At 32.1% G+C, this 24,562-nt stretch overlaps 1 protein-coding gene across 1 annotated transcript in view; it reads left to right on the forward strand.

The window, feature by feature from the left end:
* Positions 1–453: 453 nt before the first annotated feature.
* The window catches only part of LOC145285900 (uncharacterized), a 202,720-nt gene continuing 178,611 nt past the window's right edge, over positions 454–24,562 (forward strand). The window contains exon 1 of the mRNA XM_080134367.1: positions 454–769. Coding sequence (XP_079990493.1) covers positions 563–769 — 207 coding nt within the window. The 5' untranslated portion in view covers positions 454–562. The remainder of the gene's footprint in view (positions 770–24,562) is intronic.

Raw genomic sequence — 24,562 nt, forward strand, 5'->3', positions numbered from 1 at the left:
GATAATCACCTAAAAAATTACCAGTTACGCAATAATAAACGCCAAGAAACGTGAGCATAAAAAGTTTTAATGAAAAGGATAGGGTGGGGGAGCTGCTCGCTCATCAAGCACTGATCTAAGAGAGAGAGAGAGAGAGGGGGGGAGAAGGAGGGAAATAAAGAAAAAGAGAGAATAAGTTCTCGCGGACTGTGACGTCACGGTTCCCTCTTTCTTCCTCAGTTCTCTGTTGGGATCAAAAGAGAGAGAGAGAGAAAGGGAAAGAAAGAGAGAGAAAGAAAAGGAGAGAGGGAATGAGAAAAAGAAAGAGAGAAAGAAAAGAGAGTGAGAATGAGAAAAAGAAATAGAGAGAGAAAGAAAGAAAGAAAGAACAAAGAGAGAGAGAGAAAGAGATAAAGAAGAGAGAAAGAAAGAGAGGAAGAAAAACAGAGAGATGAAATGGGAGAAATAGATACAGAAAGAAAAAAACAGAGAAAGAGAAAAAAAGAGAGAAAGAGAAAAAAAGAGAGACAAAAAAAGAGAAAGAGAAAAAAAGAGAGACAAAAAAAAGAGAAAGAAACAGGAAATGAGAGGAAGAGAAAAAAAAGAAAGAAAGAGAGGGAGAGTTCTCGCGGATTGTGACGTCACGCTTCCCCTCTCCCTTCCTCAGGTCCCTGCGGGTCACGTGACATGCGAGATGTCAACAATGACAACGGGGAGAAGAAACGTCATCAGCAGGAGCAGCATGGCTACCACGGGTGTGAATATCGTTCAAGAGGTGGTCATCTGTGAGGTAAGATATCCCTGAATTTCTTATTTTCTCAATTGTTTTAGCACTGTAGTTAATTAAGCAAGACGATCGCCAACCTCCGTATCGAAGAAGATATTGGTGGACTGAATCTTAAAAAGTTTTATAGCAAAGTTTCCATCTTCTAAATTGCCGGCTTTTAAGTTTTCAAAGTTTATTTTAGGCTGAACAACACTAAAAACACAGTTTCGTCTCCCCCCCTCTTTTTATTATTTTAATTACTTTTATACTATTTCCACATTTTTCGGTCATTTGCTGATGGATAGTTTTTGTCTTGTTCAATATTTTTATATTTATATTTAAAAAATCCTTCAAAACCGAAAGAAAAGTTTACTTTTATTTTTTATAAAAAGTAAATATTTACTTTGACTGAAATAAACAATACCGTTCACTTTACTTTAAAGAAAATAACATCATATATATATATATATATAATATAATATATATATATATATATATATATGAGAAATGATCTTATGGTACTAGTGCACTTATTGATCCGTGCTGAAATAATAACGTTATTATTTAAAAAGCCATTCTTAACATGGGGAGGCGAGGGTGTTTTGTACCTATTCTATACTTTAACCTTACAATTGAATGAAAAAAAAACATATCATAAAACTTTAATTAAACTTGGAAATACGATTTTAAAAAATAGCGCGGATCAGTAAGTGCATTCACTAGCACCATTAATCAAATTAAGTTATAAAATTGCGGCGGACTTGAACGAGAATCACCCCCTCCCCTGTATATTAGTGCCCAACCAATAATAATCGACTAAAAAATTGAAAAAAAAAACAAAAAAAAAAAAAACGAAAGCTATTCTTAACATGGGGAGGTTGTGTGTGTTTATCCCGAAAGCCGTTCTTGGGGGGGGGGGGGGGTCTCATTCAGGTCCGTCAAATATGCTTCACCAGCAATAAAAAATATTGATTATATGGTATTTGTAAGGAACTTGATGTCCGGGATATTTCAGAATTTACCCAGAAAGTCCAGGAAATGGTCGCAATCCTTTACGATTTGAAAAGCACTTTTGTGAAAACTACCCCCCCCCCCCCGAAAAAAAATCACACAGGATCCGATCGTTTAGGCTCGAATCTTGTATAAGTCTTCTTTTCCTTGTTTATTTCCAGCCCGTGGATTAAACCGTTTATTTAAATATATTATCCATGCAGACACGGAGGTCAACAAAACAAACTGAGTGAAATGTCGATTATTAATGATGCTCAATGAATTTGGTATTTTGAAATTGAGCTATCTTGAAACGGTTAGCTCCCAAAGAGGCTGTCATTTGTTGGACTAATTTAACTCGTTAGTCGTTCAGTGAACGACTCGTTCACGCTACGAAAAAAATTTGAAGAAACAAAAATAAAAAAAAAACAACTTAATCGATAAAAAATAGCATCCTCTTTGGGAGCTAGAGTCGCTTTAAGGTAGGTCAAAATCGATTACCAATGTGATTTATTTCGAGATAACCCCCCCCCTTTTTAGGAGAAGGGGGTACTTATGCATTTTTGTTACCGTGCTGCACTGCTGCTGAAATAATAGCGTTATTGTTTAGAAAGCCATTCTTAACATGGGGAGGGTGTTTTCTAACTATTCTCTACTTTCACTTAACAATTTAGCATAAAAGATATCGTAAAATTGGAATTTAACTTCAAAATACTATTTTTTTTTTAAAATAGCGCGGTAACAAAAGTGCATAAGTACCCCTTTTTTTAGATAGTTGTAACGAAATTTAAGAATTTATTGGAGTTTGGTTTACAATTCACAGAGGTACGAAAAAAAACATCTAATATATATATATATATATATATATATATATATATATATATATATATATATATAATTTAAAGATTAGAACAATAGTCTAAAGAGCTGAGTGTATTTTAATGTAACAATGAAATTACTAGTTTAATTAAAATACAGGAAATAGAAAGTGCTCGTTGTAATTTAGATATGTAATAAGCTCGATAGTTAAATGTCTATAATATATATATATATATATATATATATATATATATATATATATATATATATAATATAATATATATAATTAAAACAAGTAAATGCTATCAAAGGGAAGATAAGTTGCTTTTCTACCTAATTAGATAAGTTTTTGGTTGTTTTTTTATTTAATGTTCGAAAAACAAGTAGTGTTGAGCGCTACGTGAGAACAAGAAAACTGGCAACAAAGATTTAAAAATAGTAACTGTCATGCATAAGTGTCCCAAAATAAAACAAATCGATTGTAGAAATGCACCCAATACATGTTACTGCGGATTTCTACCACGATTTATTTTTATTTTTTTATTTTTAAGTCATTGTCAAAACTCCAAAGATGGAAGAGACATCATAGCCATTTTTTTTTGTTCTCAACACTACTTGTTTTTCGAATCGTAAAAACACTAAAAAAAATAATTATCCACCTAGGTAGAAGAGTAACTTCTCTTACCTTTGGTAAAATTTATTTGTTATTTACTTGTTATTGTTTTTTTTTTTTTTTTTTTTTTTTTTTTTCGTAACTCTGGATTGTAAAACAAACCCCTAATAAAATGATTATCTCAAAGTATTGTCAATTTGTAGATTAACGCTTTCGGTTAAATCACCCACCCCCCTCCGCCTCCAAACATGTGATTCCACTTTTTAGGCGATTACGTGTGGACGCCATGAAAACTTGACGGAACGGGAGAAAAACCTAGAATATTAGAGTGTGGGACTAGTTTCGTATATAAATTTAATATAAAATGATCCTCCATTTGCAGGTCATTCTAACTTTTAAGGTCTATTAACTTTTTTTGTCAGTCACCCTAAGTCCGATTGGCAAGTTTTTAAAACGAGACGTAATCGCCTAAGGAGGTAGACAACTACCTTAAAAAAAAATATAATAAAACGCATATAATTTATTTCCATAGCCTCCCCCCCCCAATGATTACCTGTCCTAAAACGCCAGAATGACCCTAAAATCGATTACCATTTTACGTTAAGTTTATATGCAAAACTAGGACTTCGTGCAGAATACAACAACGGTGCTATTTTTAATTTGGATTTTCAAGTTAAATTCAAATTTTACGGTATCTTTATTTATGAAATTGCTACGTGAAAATACAGACCAGTTTCAAATAAACAAATATTAAATAAATAAATAAATATAGCTCTCGTTCTTCTTCGTGTTAAGAATAAGTTTCTAAATAATAACGTTATTTCAGCATGGTCCATATTCATGCATAAGTACCCAAAACTGATCTCCCACTTTAAATTCTAATTTTTTTCTTTCCGCCCATTATTTTTTTACGTGTCCACACGTAATCGCCTCAAGTAAAATCTCGTTCTTTTTTGTTTGTTTGGGGAGAGGGGTTATTTAGCTGAGGGTGTTAATGATTAACACCCTCAGCTAAATAACCCCTCTTAACACCCCTCTTAACACTGTTAATCTACAATAAATACCAAGAATCTATTTCATGTGATTTCTATTTTACAAATGTTTACCCCCCCCCCCCTATTTTACTTTTTAACCAGGGTACTTGGAAAGGGGGGAGCCCGGGAGGGCTACTACTCAAATCAAAATAAAGATCGTCAATTTGTTTTGTTTTCGTTTTTTTGCTTTCAAACTTATTTCAAACTTATAATCTTATGAGACGGCCTGTCGCGCACTAGGTATTTTAATTGCTTTCTTGCGAGCTTACAGATTAAAATATATCTAATCCATTGAGGTAGTTGCACATAAAAACACTTCTATTCGTGCGGGACGGATGAAGATGAAGGAAAAAGTTCGAATTCTCGCACTTGTCCTTCTTGCCAAGAAACTTGATATGTTTGTCAATAGTTTGACTCGAACGAACACTTGTGTGTTGTTTTTTTTCCTCGACTTTTAAAAATGTTTTATTTTCTATTTGTGTCAAACGTTGCGCTTTGTTATTGATTTATTTTATGACCAACCAGAGTACACGATATTGTTTTCAACTTACTTCAAAACTTGAAACCATTTCTTTTTGTAATCGTTAGTTTTTTTTTATGTATGCGACATGAAATTTGTTTAGTTTTTTTTTTTCTTTTTTAAACTACGCGTTAAGTGAGCGAATCAGTAATCACATGATTCAACCTTAAACTGAAGTGATTTTATTGTTTTACAAATTTGTACGTTCAATAATAGAATAGTGGTCCCGTCTTACTTCAATTAAAAAAAAAAGTGATTTTTTTTTTTTTTTTTTTTTTTTTAATAATAAAATGATGTCCCCAAAATGCCTATTACCTAGGTTTTAACTAGAAATCTGGGATCCTATTCGTACATCTAACCCTAAGTTTAGAAACGGGAATGATTCTTAAAAATAAATAAATAAATAAATATACAACAAATAAATGTTACCAAAGGCAAAATAAGTTACTCTACCTGAGTAAGTTTTTTGTTTTGTTATTTTTTTTTTTTTGTGTGTGTGTGTGTGTGTGTGTGTGTGTGTGTGTGTGTGTGTGTGTTATTTTAAAGCGTTTAATTACGTTAAAACCAAAGTAGGGTAAAGTCAGTTGTATTAAAAAAAAAAAAAAAAAAAACGAAAATTAAACAAAATACTAGTAGATTGTCACGATTGATGTTACCTCGCCTTTGGTAACAATTATTTATTGTATATGTATTTTTTACTGGCTTTGTAAAAAATAAATAAATAAATAATGCCCCCCCTTTTTTTGTAATGCATGCTCTTTAGTTATTCACTATTCAGTGATTTTACTGATTTTTAAAGATGGCTGTGATTCTATATAATTATACACAAAAGTTATTGCTAATCGACTGAGGCTACCCTACCGGGTAATATCAACGAGGTTGTTCAGGGATTTTTGCAATCCAGACTGCTCTTCTAGGGTACTGAGTCTAAAAATCCCACTTTCCGACCTGGAGATGGAGGCACAAATAAAGCGAAGGATGATCTTTAGTGAGAAGGGGAGGTATGGTCGTAAACGTTGTTCACTTTGTGAACGTTGGAAAGTGATTTTAATCCCTTAGGTTTGCGGATAATCACTTCTGGCTAAAATTATATTGTGTAAACAATGTCAAGTATTATGGTTTATTTGTGCTGTTAAACTAAATAAAAACAGTACAACATTAAGAAATTAAAGTGTTGTTGTTTTATCTGCTTATTTAATGTGAGATAAAATTCAGCTCCCCCAACTCTGGATTGGGACAAAAATAAATTATTTCAATCTAGAAAGATTTCTCGGTGCTTCTTTAAAATTGACACTAATGACGGCATTTAAAATTTAAGGAAGTACAAAAATGTCTGTATGATGTACGTATTGTCTCGAAACGAAGATGAAATATTCCAAAAATCACGTTATTTGATCAAGTGTGTTTTTTAATTTTTTTTTTTTTTTATTCAAGCAAATCAAATTTTACGATTAAGCTAGTCGTAGTGTTTTTGTCGGCAATTATTACTGAATCAGATGAAATAAATAAAGGGAGACAACTCAAATCGAAGTGTAAAGGGTGAAAAATAAGCCTCAAGTTCAATGCAGTTTAGGAGCAAAATCGCTAAAAATCGTAAATTTTGATTTTCTTATTTACAAAGAAAAACTACTTGGTCGATTTACTTCACTTTTGGAATATGAAATCTTTGTTCTGTAAAAAGTAGGTGGACGATAAGTTTTTTGTCAGTTTTGTTTATCGCCACAAGTGAGAATCATTTCTGTAGGGTTTCGTATCCCGTTTCATGTTTAGTGACTTCCGTTCTATTTTTACATCTACTGTGTTCATTTCCACTGTCTTGATTTTGGCAACGCAATTGTTATAGATTGCCCTTTGAGGTCAATGTATGATCGAAGACCAGCTAAAGACTTACTTTGAAAATGTTTATTTGTAGGGGTATTCGGTTCTGTTTTGAACGAATATCACATTTAAAAATGTCACCGACTAGTAGTTTTCATGATATTAAGACCTTTATCATCCAATGTATTCGGATTCCATATTATTTTCACTGGTGGCCATGGTTTTTGCGGTTGCGCGTAAAAATTCAATGCTCGTCTTTAATTAGTCCTCTAGCACATATTATTTTCTTTATGTAAATATACTGATATCTTACTACGATGTGCTGACTACTGCTGACATTTTCGTTCAGTCTTAATCTCATCAGGCAAGAAAAAATTTGAAAATTAAATGTTTAAGAACTTTTTTTTAAATTTAATTTAATTTTAGAGAAGAGTATTTTACCATGTCTATCGTGTAGCATGGTTTAATGTTCTTTATATATATATATACTAGCCTTGGTGCCCGGCGTTGCCCGGGAATTTGGAGGTGTGTGTTGAGCCCCTCCCCCCCCCCCAAAAAAAGTGGTAGTAGGTAGGCAGGCTCGAACCCGTACTGCGAAGGAGGAAAAGAACATGAAAAAATAAACTTGACGTCTTTGCTGTTGCGTCTATCGATAAACCGGAAGTGGCGAAAGTTTAAATTAAGGTTTCTCAATCGAAAAGAGGGCATGACTTTCGAAAATATCGGCGAAAGAAAGCGACCCTCCTTGTAGAAAAGTGCGCAGTTGAGGGTGAAGGAATTAATGTTTTTTGCCAATTTTTCGATATTTGTTGTCCGAAGGGTCAAACCTCAAAACGATACTGATCTCGTGAAAATCCGTCACCTTTGTTGAAAATTTTAGGCAGACATACGTACATACATTTAAACAGACAGATGATTATATATATATATATATATATATATATATATATATATATATATATATATATATATATATATTTCTAAGCCCCCCCCCCTCCCCGAAACGATAGGTAATTCGGTAATTCATAATAAATGTTATTAGGTGCTCTGATATCAGCACCGCGCCAAATTGAAAGAAAAATCTAGGACGCAGAAACCTACATAATCTAAAAATGGCCTTTCTTTGTTCATTAATTATAATTAAGCTTTAAAGAGGGAGAATTTTCTTTTTAATTTTCATTTATTTAAAATGAACGAGAATAGAAAACAATTCGTAAAAAAAAAAAGGTTATTATAATGAATAATTACTTTACATGAAGAAAGACAAGATGGATTTAAGACGCTTTTTTGATTGTGTAGGTTTTAGCGTCCCAATTTCAGTTTGGCACTGTGCCGATAATACCAAAACACTGTATATAACCAACTAAACATTTTTGGAAAACTTTTTCACGCAATAAAAATTAGCGAAATCTTCAAGTCAAAATTACAAAAAAAAAAAAAAAAGTTAAATTTTAAATCAGAAAAATTATTTAAATTTTAAGTTTTTTTACTTCTGGTACTTATATGTAGAATGATGGACTTTGAAAAAAACATATTTAGGTTAAAACACTGTTACATACGTGCGTGTCATGTCGAAATTAGTATACATTCCAAAAGTTATGAAAAATCATTCACTAGAAAAATAATTACAATTAAAAATAGAATTATCTCCCTTGATTTCCTTGAAATCTGCTATTGAAAAAAAAAAAAAATCCGACCACTAATCTCTAAGTTTTTTTTTTTCCGAAAAATAAATCTAGCACATTTTTCTACTGGATCATTTTTTATCATTTTTGGAATTCATACTAACTTCGACATGACACTTAACTACTTTATTTATTTATTTATCTATATATTAATACGATAGCGTGTGTGTTATTTTCTGTGTCACGCTTCCATCCGGGTCGTTTAATTGTTATGTACTTCCATTTCTTGTAATAAATAATTTTACCAAGAATCCTTCATAAGTTTTGGTTACGGTTTTGATTATAGCTGATAGCACTCAAGTCATTTAATGTTTTTTATAAATAATTTTACTAAGAATTCTTCATAATTTTGATTTCGATTTTTTTTTTTAAATAATTTTATCAAGAATTCTATAAGTCTTGGTTTCAGTTTCGATTTTAGCTGATGGCACGTCAGTAGTCAATTTTTTTTTATAAATAATTTTATCAAGAATTCATAAGTTTTGGGTTCGGTTTCGATTATAGCTGAATGAACTAATATATGTGTGTGTGTGTGTGTGTGTGTGTGTGTGTGTGTGTGTGTTTGTTTGTTTGTTTGTTTGTTTGAAATTTGATGAACCCAAGTCATATAGATATATTTTCTATTGTTCAAATTGCAATATTATAATATATAAAAATCGATAGAACATTAACTATATATATGTATACGAAATCTGCAAGAATTAAAATATCATATTTAAGCGTTTTTTTACGACCTGGCTACGCCGGGCGTCCCTCCTAACTTGAATAAATACTTTTGCAGTTTTAACAAAATAGCTACAATGATATCAATGATTTTGGCCAAGATCAAAGTGTAGTATCTGTTCTTCAGATGCGGCATTTCCATTTCTTGTTCTCTTTCAGTGGATGAGAAATCCTTCACGACTGAGACAATTTTTATTTTTGTACCTTTTCTCCACGTTATAAAACGACCCTGGTGTATAACTCTGTCCCGTAGGGAGGCATTGTAAATAGGTACAATGATATCAGAGCGTCTCCATTTACGCTGGATATCTACAGAACGCTAACATCAGTATATTACATATGAATCAGTCTCCTGTGGAATTTCCACAGGTCCCGCTAGTTATTATTATTATTTTTTTTAATCTAAAATGCGTTTGTTTCCAAATTCACTATTCTGTACAAGCATCCCTATTTAATGTATCTTCTACGTTTCATGTATACTGGATTTTTGAATTCCAATAAAGATTTTAAAAAAAAAAAAACAAAAAAAAAAACATCTGAGTTCGATCGATAATATAGCAAAAATAAGTAGAAAAAAAATCAGTCAATTCTGAACTTCGCTAAGGGAGAAACAAGTCTTTGTTATGATAGGGGCGCGATAGAAAAAATTAGAGTATAAAAGCCAAAAACGCCAAGTATTAGTGTTCATTCGTGTTCCTTAACGAAAATGAAAATATTCTTCTGGCGCGCGCCTGCCGCATGAAAAAAAGGAGGGGTATTTCTTCTGTAAATAGTACAACTATTGGTTTCAACAAAACAATAAAAATTAATAGGTGCTTGTTAAGATATAGTCAACAGATCGATTTTTTAAAAATATGTTTTAAGCAAAACTATTACGTACTTAATTGTCATGCCGAAAATAGTGATATATCCAACAATTACGAAAATTCATCAAGTAGAACTGATATAGTGTTTTTAGTAAAAAAAAAAAAAAAGTCTATTGCCATAGACAACAAATATTCCAGGTTATAAACGAGTACTATAAAATATTTGTTCCGAGTTATATCTATTCTTCACTGTCTATTTTATAATGTCTAAGGAAAATCCTATTTTACCTAATTTTCCGTAAAAATTACTTTTTACTATAAATAACTTTCTACTCGATGAACTGTCGTAACTTTTGGATATATTACTATTTTCGTCATGAAAATCGAGGGGTTTGTGTTACTATACACATAGATTTGGAAAAAAATGGTCAAAAATCAAATATAACAAATCTTATCAAAGGCAAAATAAATTACTCCTCTACCTATCTGCAAAGGTTTTTAATGGTTTTACTTACTTTTTTAATCTTTCGAAAATCATACAGTGCTTATCGATATATTTGAAAAAGAAAAATGGCGGCGTGCTCGCTGTTAAATACGGTAGGTTTGGGAAAATGAGTTCAAACTAAATGATTATACAAAATACTATTAAAAACTCGCTCAATGTATGTTACCGTGACATAGGCGGACATATATTCGATGGGTTTCTAACAGTATTTTGTATAATTTGTTTGTTTGAACTCATTTTCACAAACTTACCGTATTTAACAGCGAGCACGCCGCCATTATTTTATTTATTTATTTATTTATTTTTCAAATATATCGATAAACACTGTATGATTTTCGAAAGATTCCACGTTTTTAAGTGAGTAAAACGACTAAAAACTTTTGCAGATAGGTAGAGGAGTAACTTATTTTGCCTTTGATAACATTTATTTGTTATACATTTGATTTTTGGCCATTTTTATTTTCGAATCTATATGTATAGTAACATCCGAATACGCCATAAAACGATATATTAAAACGATATATTAAAAAAAAAATCGGCCTGACAAATATTGCTTTTAACATTTAATGACGGTGATTTTGATTTAATTTCAAAAGAATAAAAAGTAATTTTTAATAGATTTTGGATGAGACGGTCGGTCGGGTGTAATCAGTCCGTTGTATTCATACGATAAAGCAGAACGTGTTAGTCATATATCGGTAAATGGATATAAAAGCCCTTTTGTTATCACACCTTAATGAAATAGAAATTACGGTGCTTGCGCACAATATAAACCGTGCAATTTTTTTTTTTTTTTTTTTTTTTTTTTTTGATAGGATTTTCAAGTTAATTTCCATTTTAACGGTATCTTTTGTTTATTAAATTGTTAGGTGAAAGTACACTAGTTACAAAATGCCCTCTCGCCTCCCATGTTAAGGATGGGTCTCTAAATAATTAATAATGTTATTATTTCAGCACAGTCTGTATTATGAAACATTAAAATAATAATAATAATAATAAACTGTTATTTTTTATGTGTATTCCACGAGGCATTGTTTATTTGTTCCTACGCTTTATCTTTTCCATTCAGAGTTTTGTCCGGGACGAAAATCCTTCTAGACTGGGGCAATGTTTATTTTTGACCCAATCCAGAGTGTCCCTTTATGCGGAGCTGGATTTTTCCTTCATTAAAAACTGCCCGTGTGGGGATGCAAGTGAACGTGTCCGAGCATCATCATCAAAAAAAGAAAGAAAGAAAGAAAGAGGGTATAAATAAATTTATTTGTATTTAAAAAAAAAAAAAAAAAAAAAAAACCTGAAAAATATCCTATATTTTTTAACTTCATACTCCCGACCCCAAACCCCGGAAATTCGTCGGTTTCGAAAGGAAGCGAAGATTTCCCAGTATTTTCTGCCAGCTACGTTTCCTTTCTTTCTTTTCAAATTATGGGGAGACTGAAATGGTCCAAGAGTCGGGACAGGGAATTTAGGTTACACCACCATCCGACAAAGTGCGAAGAGGAAGGAGGATATCCGTCATCACCAATGGCATTATATCCTACTATAGAGTTGTAAAAAAAAAAAAAAAAAAAAAAAAGAAAAAGAGAGAGAAAGAAGTCTTATTATTATTATGACGAACTGTACACAACCACGATGACTGGGAGAACCGTCTGACTAGTTTTTGGCGAGACGACATGGACTAGACTAGAGAAAAGAAAAGAGCACTTAAGTTAGTTGGGTCGCCGTCGTTACACTGGTGATAACATTTATTTCATCCTGTCTAACGTGTGTGTGTGTGTGTGTGCGTGTGTGTATGTAATATATATATATATATATATATATATATATATATATATATATATATATATATTAGACACACACACACACCTTAGTCTGTTCTTCTACAGACATCTGATCTTACCCGGCCCACACCCTATATTACTCACGTCTGTCAATTTGATGCGCGTAACATCGGAAAAGTGTAAATTTGTCGGTGTGTGAGAAGGAGGGGGGGGGAGGGTTAATTATTAAAGTTTCCTCTTTTACCGTAGAAAATCCGTATTTCTGTTTCTCCGCCCCCTTTCATCTCTTTTTTTTAAACGTTGCATAACTTTATTTCCAGAACATTCCAGATAAATTAGTATACGAATTCAGATCACTCCCCTTTCCTTTTCCTTTTCTCTCCCCCCCCCCTGCCGCCATGTACTTACCTTACCTCGCTTTTCATTTAAAATAAAAGTTTTACCTACGAAGTAAACTAGACTGTCACTTATTTTTACACGGTGCTTCCTTTGTCCCTATTTACGGGTCTCCCCGCGAGGTCAAAAATAGATTCGAGGTTTGTTTTTAATGTGGGAGATATATAGTCTACCCCCTGATTTAGGAACACAAAACAATGCCCCATTCTAGAACAGTACCCCTTCCCTGACAGAGGACAGAACAGGTTTGGACCTTTTGGCTAGGAGTAAAGTGTAGTATATGTTTTGATACTACATAATATTTCTGTCCTTGGTAAAGGAAAAATCCTTCTAGACTGAGGCATTTTTGATTTTAGTCCCATTCCAGAGTGACCCTTTTTGGGGAGCTGGATTTTCCCCTCCATATTGAAAACCGACCTCATTTTATCTAACTCTGCCCTCACGAACGAGGCAAGTAAACTAGTACAAAATATACACTTTGATTCCAGACTGAAGGTTCACCTGCCTCCCCACGAAGGCAGGGTTAGACACAAGGTCGGTTTTTAATGTGTGGAAAATCCAGCTCCCTAATAAAGGGGCACTCTGGATAAGAAACAAAAATTAAGACTGCCTCAGTTATGAAGGATTTCTCATACACTGATCGAGGACAGAAAATGAAGTGTATTATCAGAACAGATACTACACTGTTCATCGGACTACTGTTCTCATCTTGAGTGTGATTTTCACAACGTTTTGGTCGATATAACCTTCGACCTTCTTCAGGTGTATCTTGTCAAACTCGGGAATGTTTCTGTCGAACTCGGGAATTTGGACGGAATTTCGAGCGGAACCCTTTATTTACTTCACAGGGGTGGCGTGTTCTTGTTCCGTCAGCCATGACGCAAATGTATATTTTGGTCGCCCACTCGCCCACACTAAGTATTGAACCTTCAACCTTTAGGAGAATATCGCTTTTACAATTGATTTTTCCCAGTACTCTAACCACTGCGCCGCGGGTCCTTGCGGTACACCTGAAGAAGGTCGGAGGTTATATCGACCGAAACGTTGTGAAAATCACACTCGAGATGAGAGCAGTAGTCCGATGAGTAATAATACAAATAACCAATCCTTATCTCAAAAATTCAGAAATGTCAGACAGTGTGATCTTGTTTATATAGTTTATTCCGGTTTTAAAATAGTAACAATCAATTTTTGACAATTAAAAGTAAAATTTCACAAACAAAAAAAAAACAAACTTAGGCACAAGGTACTACACTGTCATCTTGGCCCAAAGGCCAAGTGTGATCGGAAACCAGAGCCTGAAGGTTGCGAAGCGCAGGAAATTTTCTTTGTCTACTGATAACGATTCCCGTTTTTAACCGTTTTTTTTTTTATACTAGTGTTTTTGTTTATTTTTATTACGATTAAATTCCAGAGAATGTTTACTTTGCAAAATAAACATTTTATTTAAAGTTAAATTACAAAAAAAAGTAAAATTAAATAGACGATTTTAGTTTTAAAAAACTTTTTCATTTCAAATTAAATCATTTCAAATAAATAAAACTCGAAATCATTGAATCAATCACTACTTTAACCCTCTCACAATATTCTTCATCTTTCAACGATCGTTCGTTGCATCTCATCCCCCCATCCTCGAGTGACTTTTGGCCTTTATAATTCATGAATAATGAATGAATAAATAAGAGATTGCTTTTATTTAAACACATTTTTAAAATTCTCTTAACTCTGAATAATTCATTAGAAACGTGTTAAAAATAACAATTCTATTTGCACTGTTTTTTTGTTGTTCTTATTAAGAGTGAAATGAAAATTGTAACCATTTATAATGTAAAATTCTTTTTTTTTTTTTTTTTTTTTTTTACTTTGGAACTTATAAATAGGGGCAGATTGGAGATTGAGTGGCAAAATACTCCTGATCCCCATATAATATAAAACGAATCAAATTCCTCTAATCACCGATTTAAATTTAATTACGTATTATTAAACAAAAAAAAGTTCCTATTTACTTGCCTCTCCAAGAGGGCAGTCTGTTTTTAATACGGGCACTCCGGATAGGAACAAAAATAAAATATTGCCTCAATATAGAAGGATTTCTTCTCCACTGATCGAGATCAGAAAAGGCGAAGCATAGTATCACAACAGATATTACACTTTTGTCCGAGCCAAAAAGGAGGTTTATATTATTTAAAATAATAAAAATTTCTATTTATATTGTTGAAAACTTTTTTTAAAAAGCTATATAAAATCTTTATTAATATTTTTAATTTGCAATGTAATTTTATAACTATATAATTATTAGTAGGCTATACGTAATCTTTCTAATAATTTGAAAATGTGAGATTTCATTGTAAACACACACATACACACACACACACACACACATATATATATATATATATATATATATATATATATATATATATATATATATATATATATATATAATCTTAAATTGCACGCAAAAGAATTCCAGCAGAGTTATTGCTGAAATTCCTTTCATGCGATATCCTATCGGAAGTAGATATCAAGTTTCACTTCAGTACAAGAACTGGAATCATATCTGTTGGGGTTCGGCTTGCTCATTTTTTTTAAGTACAAAGTTCTTGGAATTTTATTTTATTTTATTTTATTTTATTTATCTTCCTTCAAATAATGTTGGATGGTTGAATACAAAGATTATTTTTTGTGCCATAGATAAGTTTTATTTTAATTTATTTATTCATTTTTTTGAGATGGGTAAGTCTAAAAAAAAAAAAAAAAAAAAAAAATTGGAGTGGAAATTGTGGTCATTCGTTGAGATTTCAATTCTCAGTTTAGATCCAAGAGTCTGGGGAATAAAAACTAAACGACAGTCAACTAGCGTTAATGCAATGTTCATGACTTCCGCTCGTTTGAACACTTTGGATTGTCTAATGTCTCCGCAAAATTTGGCGTTTGTAAATTGTTAATTTCTTTCATTCTCGTGGCAATTGTTTGCCCGGGGTGGGGGTGGGGGGGTAAAGCAAGTAGTCAAAATTATCTTCATGGCTGGGTCCGAATCTCCCGACCAGCAGGAATTGTCACCTCCTACACTGATGATTGCATAAACAGGAAACATCATAGGTATAAAGAATAATTATTATTTAATTACACATGTATATATGTGTGCACGTGTGTGTATATATATATATATATATATAATTCCAGAGGTAAAGCAACTTGTAACTGGCTGACCGAAACATGCTCATGACTGTGTAGCAACACATTAATGCTTATGTAAAACAAATAAAAAGTATATATACATAGATATACACACGCATTGTTTTTAACACATTGAGAATATTCTGAGTATTGTGGTGACTATAATGATTCTATGTAAGTGTAAGATAAACAAATAAATTAGGCAAAAGATGTCACAATCCCCCAGCCCCCACTACCCTACATTTTTGATGACCTTGTGCCAGATTTATTCAAAAATTTAAATTGTAATTTTTGTATGTTTTGCAAATAAATAATTCAGAGTTTAATACATTCTCTGCTCTCGCTTGGAGCAGAAGAAACGGTTTTCTATTGGTGCATTTTTTTGAAAAATTCTTCCATCTTTTTCTTTCTTCCGTTTTCTTTTATCTTTTTCCCTTATCCTTTTTTTTTGTTGTTGTTGTTGTTGTTGGTAGGTGGGTGGAAACGGACCACCTGTGAGGGAGATGAATAGGGGCTTTTCAGACTTGGATCGAAGTGTATATGTTCTATCAGAAGAAATCCACCTAAACTGGTGCAATTTTTATTTTTGTCCCATGCATTAAAAACTGACTTTACCCCCGTGGGGAGGTGTTAAATAGACTACTTGTCAGTAATACCAAAATTAAAATTTTAGATTTTTGTAAAATCAGTCCTGATTTTTTTTTTTTTTTTTTTTTTTCGAATAGAGAGGGTGAATGTATTTCTTCTTCGTATTAATATTTGGGTTTGTATTACTGTACACATAGATTCGAAAAAGTTGTCAAAAAACAAATATATAACAAATAAATGTTATCAAAGGCAAGATAAGTTACTTTTCTACCTAACGGGATATATTTTTCGTGTTTTTATTCAATGTAACATGTTTATTCAGCTCGAAAAGCATACAGTGTTTACCGATGTATTGGAAAATTCAAGATGGCGGCCAATTCTCTCTTTAACACGGTAAGTTCGGGAAAAGGTGTTATAAATGATAAACTAGACAAAATACTATTAAAAACCACCGAATATATGTCAAGTTATGTCACGGTAACATATATTGAGCGAATTTCTAACAGTATTTTGTCTAGTTTATTATTTATTACACCTTTTTCCAAACTTACCGTGTTAAAGAGAGAATCGGCCGCCATCTTGAATTTTCCAATACATCGGTAAACACTGTATGCTTTTCGAGCTGAATAAACATGTTAAATTGAATAAAAACACGAAAATTATATCCAGTTTGGTAGAAAAGTAACTTATCTTGCCTTTGATAACATTTATTTGTTATATATTTGTTTTTTGACAACTTTTTCGAATCTATGTGTACAGTAATACAAACCCTAATATTTTATAAACTATTAACAACAAAGGGCAAACAAGAATTTTTGACAGTGTTAGGTCACGGCCACCGAGAGTAAGAAGAAGGCCTGTTAACTGAAAAATGTCTGCAGGCAATGTAGGTAAGATTTGTTAGACTGTCAATATTTTTATATGAGGGCCATTTGAAAAAAAGCAATAAAACATTAACAAGAAAAAGGAACACAGTTCGATTACTACTTAAACTGAACTTTATTCAATATAAAATATAAACATTATCTATGTAAAATTAAGTAATTTTAATGCAATATACAATTTAATACTGATAAAACTGAATTATGAATTTAGGGAACAAACAAAGAAACATTAAACAAATATTTTTTGGCCTTCAGAACAAGATCAGTGTAGTATCTGTTTTGATGCTACACTTTACCTTTTCTGTCTTTGGTCGGTGGAGAAGAAATCTTTCATGACTGAGATTATTTTTGTTCCTATCCAGAGTGCCCCTTATTGGGAAGCTGGATTTTCTCCACAAGATTATATGTGGAAATATTTAAATAACTATTACTTTAAATACAGAAATTATATTTAAAGTTTTGGTTTTCTGTTCTTCTATGTCCATTTTTTCCCCATGTTTTTCATCAAAATGTGTAGCGTATTAGTTGTCTCACAAGCCATCATCAGTGATTGCTTACTGGCAGTAACCTGTGGTGTTCCCTGGAGACCAAGTGACAAGTCTCCCCAGATTTCCAGTGTTCTCCACCTTTTGACCACTTGTGCAGCTGATTGCATGTTATCGCAACAGCCGTTGTCACTGATTTCTCGTTGGTATCGGCCATTGGTGTTTGGGTGACAAAATGCCTCCCCAAGGTACCAGATTTGAACTGCACACTTCCAGTGGAGATTTGGTCAGTACTCTCTCACCTCGGTCTTTCCATCCTCCCTGACCCTTCACAACTAGTTGGTGTGGTGTAGCGCCAGTCGATGTCATCTACACCAGTTTTTACTATTATTGTTATTACTATTATTATTATGATAATAAGGGTGCTTGTGCAGTGTACGCATGTGTATTTTAAATATTTTCAAGTTAAATTAAATTTTAGGTTTGTATTACTGTACACATAGATTCGAAAAAGTTGTCAAAAAACAAATATATAACAAATAAATGTTATCAAAGGCAAGATAAGTTACTCTTCTACCTATCTGGGAAGGTTTTTAGTGGTTTTACTCACTTTACAACGTGTAATCGCTTCGAAAATTATACAATGCTTATCAATATATTTTAAAAGGAAAAATGTCGGCATGTTTGTAACTCATCTTGCCTTTGATAACATTTATTTGTTATATATTTGTTTTTTGACAACTTTTTCGAATCTATGTGTACAGTAAAACAAACTCGTTATGTAAATTATTTACAGTTAAAATGTTATAAAAAACAAAAAATTAAAGTTTTAAATATATTTTGAAGAAATGAATTACGCCCCGTGCTAAAATATTGATAATTCACCAATCGTAAAAAAAAAAAAATAAATAAATAAAATAAAATAAAAAAAAAAATAAAAAACACTGCCGTGAATAATGCTTACTTTAAAATATTTGAAAATACTCGGTGAAAAGTTTTATTTATTATTAAAAGAACGGTCTGAAAAATATTATATAAAAATTGAGGTTTGTATTACTGTACACAGAGATTTGAAAAAGTTGTCAAAAAACAAATATATAACAAATAAATGTTATCAAAGGCAAGATAAGTTACTTTTCTACCTAACTGGATATGTTTTCAGTGTTTTTATTTAATGTAACATGTTTATTTAGCTCGAAAAACATAGTGTTTACCGATGTATTGGAAAATTCAAAATTGCTCCCGACTCTCTTTTTAACGCGGTAAGTTTGGGAAAAGGTGCTATAAATAGAAAACTAGACAAAATACTGTTAGAAACTCGCTCAATATATATTACCGTGACATAGGTTGACATATTCGGTGGTTTTTTAATAGTATTTTGTCTAGTTTATCATTTATAACACCTTTTCCCCAACTTACCGTGTTAAAGAGAGAGTCGGGCGCCATTTTGAATTTTCCAATACATCGGTAAACAATGTATGTTTTTCGAGCTGAATAAACATGTTACATTGAATAAAAACACGAAAAATATATCCAGTTTGGTAGAAAAGTAACTTATCTTGCTTTTGATAACATTTATTTGTTATATTTTTTTTTTTTTGACAACTTTTTCGAATCTGTCAATCGGGCCTTCTTTCTCGGTAGCCACGGTTAGGTACAACCTAAAAATAAGTAATTTCCCATGGAAGGTAATTATCTCCCTTAGAAAAAAAATAATCTGGCATGATAGTTTGAGAAGTAAAAAAAAAAATTTCTCGCATCAGATTTTAATCATCGCATATCCAGCGGATTTTACCTTACTGTTTTATTCTGTAAGTTGATGAATAATTCTGTTAACGATTATATTTCGTCCTTTGCTAAATTTTGAGTTAATATTAAACGGATAGTGAGTATCATAAAACATAGCAAGTAATTTGCAACTCTAGTAAATGAGACAACTCTCCATACAACTGTCAACTTATCATACGTATCGTCACACACGACTTCAAATCCTTAAATTATTTGTATATATAAATTTTAATACTACGCACTGGTCTTAAAACAACTATGATAACCACTAGTGCCTGTATTCATCATCTCTATGTGACTTTATATATATTCATAAACTACTTCATTTACTCACATAAATTAATATACGAAAGTATAAATTTATGCGTGAACTTTAAGTATTTACTTCAACAGTGCTCAATATGTAGGTAGAGCTACTTAGTAAGTTATAAAATATATATACCGATTAAGCTACACTGAATATTCCGCGTTTCATCCATTCTAGGATTCTTCAAGCATAAGCTTGAAGAATCCTAGAGTGGATGAAACATGGAATATACCGTGGAGCTTAATCGCCATATTTTATAACTTACTATATATATATATATATATATATATATATATTTCTATTTTTGTATATTTTGACAGCACATCTGATTGAACACGAAGGTATTCTTTTTTTTCCGATCTTTCTGGATATAAATACACCAAGCCTCAAAGAAAAGAAAAAAAACAGTCGCTCCTGATGATAATCAGATACACTGATAGAAAACGCTTGAAGAATATGGCTGAACAACAACTTTTGGGCACAGTTTTATATAACATGCCTGCTGAAATTAAAAAGACCACTTGGCTAATCAAAAAGATATCCAGAAAGATCGGGAAAAAAAATAATTCCGTGGCCAATCAGATGTGCTTGAATAATATATATTTTTATTGAAGTAAATTGCGTTACTGGGTCCATAACCTGATTTTATTATCTCTCTCTTATATATATAATTATGAAACTCAAATGACCTTGTAACGGGTGTTGTAACCCAACATCCCGTTTATGACTTCGGGTTGTGTATACATACATAAACAAATAATCAACGTGACAATAAAACGTATTGTTTTACTGTGTACATTTTCAGCGTCAAAATTGTTTTTTTTTTTGTTTTTTTTTGTTTTGTTTTTTTGCGATTAAATTATCCAAATAAACAGTTGTGGATGCTTTCAGCATTTTTTTTTTTACATTGTTCATTTCTGTATTACGTTTAAGTTATTTTAATGCAATGTTCTTACAAATAAATCTACTTTAACCCATTGACAAACATAAGAGCATTTTACAACGGCGATTAACCCACTGCCTTTTTTTTTTAATTTATTCTCCATTTTGTAATACATCTTTCTTAAAAAAACATTCATACATTTTCGTCTACACTACCAACATAAATAAATAACCTAAAAAATGTTTTTTTTAATTTGCATTACAAATAAATAATCAAGGCAACAATAAAATGTATTGTTTTACTGTGCACGTTTTCAGCGTCCCATTTTTTTTTTTTTTTTTTTTTTTTCATTTAAATTAAAAGATCTATAAAAATTTGAATTTAACTTTAAGTATTTTGGTATCTGTTCAGTGCATATTTATATTTACCAATAAGTATGGCAAACCACTTATAATTCAATGGCTGTAAGTTTTTTTGTTTTTTTTTTCCAAAATAAACAATTATAAACAGAACGACTCATAGAAATCTATCTATATTCTTTTTCATTTTAATATACTTTCATAGAAATGTTTCTGTTATGTCACAAAAAAACTATTTTCTTTACGTCATAAGTGTCATGCTCATACATTAATTCCATAGCTAATATAACATACTGACCCAACAGATCATCCGTAGTCTAGTATGTATGTATGTATATATATATATATATATATATATATATATATATATATATAAGAAAATATTTAAGGTTTTAAACAAAAGAATTTCAAAAGAATGTATGCTGTACCAAAAGCATCTTAAAATATATATACATATATGAGGTGCCTTTTAATAAGTTTGCAGACTTTTTTCGTATGGGCACTTTCATTAATAGTACACACCTAAAACTCTAGTCCCCTTTGAAGTGATCTCGTCCATCTGCAATGATCTCCTCAATTGTCTCACAATGACAGTCTCTAAGGTTTTCCTTGAGCTTAGGGAATAACCAAAAGTTACAGGGAACAAGGTCTGGACTATAGGGAGGTTGAGGAACTGTCTTTATGCCCATCTTGGTCAAATAATCTGGTTTTCTCTGAGCATCCTTGCGACAAATTTTACGCAAACCTTCCGCCTCTTCAGTTCCTCGCTAATAATTGTGTGTACGATTCTCAGACTAACATCAAACTGTGCACTTATACGATCCTTATCCATGAAATTCTTTATTTGGCCAACTTCCTTACTCCTCCCACACCTTCCATCACCTCTCACACTTCGTGCTTTCCTTGAATCGATTATGCCACTCAAAAACTGATGCTTGATTTATGCAAGATGGTCCAAAATCAGTTTGAAGCATTCCATACGTTTCTGTGGCATTTTTTGCAAGTTTAAAACAATTTATTTATTCTTCTAAAGTGTGCTCATGTTCAGATTGCATTTTTGAAATTCACCAGCTGTGACAATCGGGCTTTAGTAGAGTGCATTCCAATTCTTGCTGTAGTTCGTTTGAACCTGACATCATAAAAATTATCCAGTCATCTCATAAGATGTATAGCAATAACATACTGAATTTTCAAGAGTTTATGACAATTTTAAATGCCCGTACAAAAAATAGTCAGGGAACTTATTGAAGGCACCTTGTATATAATCTGTTTTTATCATGTGCTTTAAAAATTGTTGAAATTTTATTCCAAAAAATATATCATTCAAACACTACCATGTTTGAATATATGGTTAAGTGTTAGTTTTACTTAAAACTGCTTTCAAGCTTCAACACTCATTTTGTGACCAAATTTCAAACACTTTTACAGTTCATAAGTCACCTTCTCAGCTATATTTTTTAAATAAAAAGTTTTAGTTTCCGTTCATTAAAACAAAAAATTATAATAAAATTACTGGTATTCAAGTCTTCAGAATAGGTAAGAAACGCGAGAGACTGTTTCTTCTGATTGGCTGTTGGTTACCATAGCAACTTTTTCATTGTCATCGACACCTTAAATCGTAGTAGGAATGTTGCTTGCATGCGATCTTATTTGGGTTATATATAGAGAGAGTAAACAAAAGTGATGCTCTTTGCCATGCTAGGGCTGATAATCTTTTCCTTACAACGTCGCCTGTTAATTCTGTTTCTCTCTTTTTTGTCCCTTCTTTCTGTTTATTTACTTAATTATGCCTTTTATTTGATTTTTTTATTTAGTCAATTTAAAAAGTTGGTCATAATTTTTTTTTATGGATTGTTGACAATACGTACGATATTGAACACAAAAAAGAAAACATTATTTCAAAGCAAAGCCTGGAAAAATCATGGATTACATAGAAAAATGCGAGCATGAAAAGTAATATGGTTAAGATTAAACTTAGAAAAGTAAAAGGATGAATTGGAAAAGAAAAAGACAAGATATTCTCATAAAAAATATAACTTTCTAACTTAAAATATTGCAACATTAAGAATTTTTTTTTTTTTCAAAAATTCAATTTAACATTATATGATCAATTCTTAAAGTTATAAAGTTATTTATTTTTTTTGCTTGTCTTTTTCTTTTCCAGTTTTCATAACTAGTCCTTTTACTTTTCTATGTTTAATCTTAACCATATTACTTTTCATGCTTGCATTTTTCTGTGTAATATAATAATGCTTAAAAAATTGTTAGACTTTGTTGAATGTGGAAAAATCATTTGTTGACTTTACTCTCGTACGGGTTTATTATACATAGTCAGAAATATAAACCAAATTAGTAAACAAAGACGTCAGAAAGAAAGTAAACATTTTCTTCAGTTTGTTTCCTTCGTGCCACTTAGACATTTAGTAACTTTCCATCCTCTTGAAATTCTTTTCTTCAAAACCTCAAGTTTTGACAAACTTCTTGGCTTGACCATTACTCCTGATCTTAAATGGAACACGTACATCAAATCTGTTGCCAAGGCCGCTGGAAAAATGGTGGGATCTTTCTATCGATCCGGTAGATATCTCACTGCTGATGCTATTCTCTATCTATATAAGAGCCAGGTACGTCCAAGGATGGAGTACTGTTGCCACATCTGGGCAGAAGCTGCTAGAAAGGACTTGGCCTGCCTTGATAGAGTTCAAAATAGACTTCGTAGCCTCGTAGGAGATGTCCTTTTCTCTTCCTTGCAACCTTTATCTCACAGAAGAGATGTTGCGAGTTTGTCTCTGATGTATCGTTATTTTCATGGAAAGTGTTCGAATGAGCTTCAATCTATGGTCCCCCCTCGCCAAACTTTCACAAGAAACACTCGTCTAGCTGTAAACACTATCAATAATTCCCCCCACTCTTTATCTGTGCCTAAACCTAAACGTAGATTCCATGAACAAAGCTTTTTTCTTAGAACTGTACGCCTGTGGAATTGTCTTCCGTTTTCCTGCTTTCCGGCTGACTACAATATGGTTGTCTTCAAGTCTAACGTAAATAAGTTCTTGATGAGCCGTTCCATATAAGTTATCAACTTTACCAAATTTTCATTACTAATGATTACTATAATGTCCAATTTCTACTGTACACTCTTTAACCCTTATCCTGGAGTGGCCTCTTGGCCTTGATAATGTGGTGATGCCTATGTAAAAAAAAAAAAAAAAAAAAAAAAAACCTTACATATTTTCATTCTTTTATCATGCTAGAAGACTACGCCACCATTCGCCGATGCATGGAGCATTGTTTCCACATTTGGGCTGGTGCATCTATCACTAGTCTCAGTCTCTCTCTCTCTCTCTCTCTCTTGGATGGGGTTAAAAAAAAAGTCTCCAATCTAATAGGTCTCACTTTGTCAACTAAGCTCCAACTCCTGTCCCATCACCGCAATGTTGCATCCCTGTGCCTGTTTTACAAGTATTTTAATGGAATTGTGCTCTGATGAACTCGTTGCGCTTGTGCTCCCTTCGACATATATATCCTTAACAAACTCACTTATCAAAAAAAAAAATATCACCCTTTAAGTGTTAAAGTCACTAAATGCCAGAAAACTTTCTACTCTAATAGTTTCTTCCCTAACTGTACTGATATGCAGATATACGCACTAT

This window comes from Euprymna scolopes, chromosome 10 (genome assembly GCF_053919585.1).
Source record: "Euprymna scolopes isolate OS-2025 chromosome 10, ASM5391958v1, whole genome shotgun sequence".
Classification (NCBI taxonomy): Eukaryota; Metazoa; Mollusca; class Cephalopoda; order Sepiida; family Sepiolidae; genus Euprymna; species Euprymna scolopes.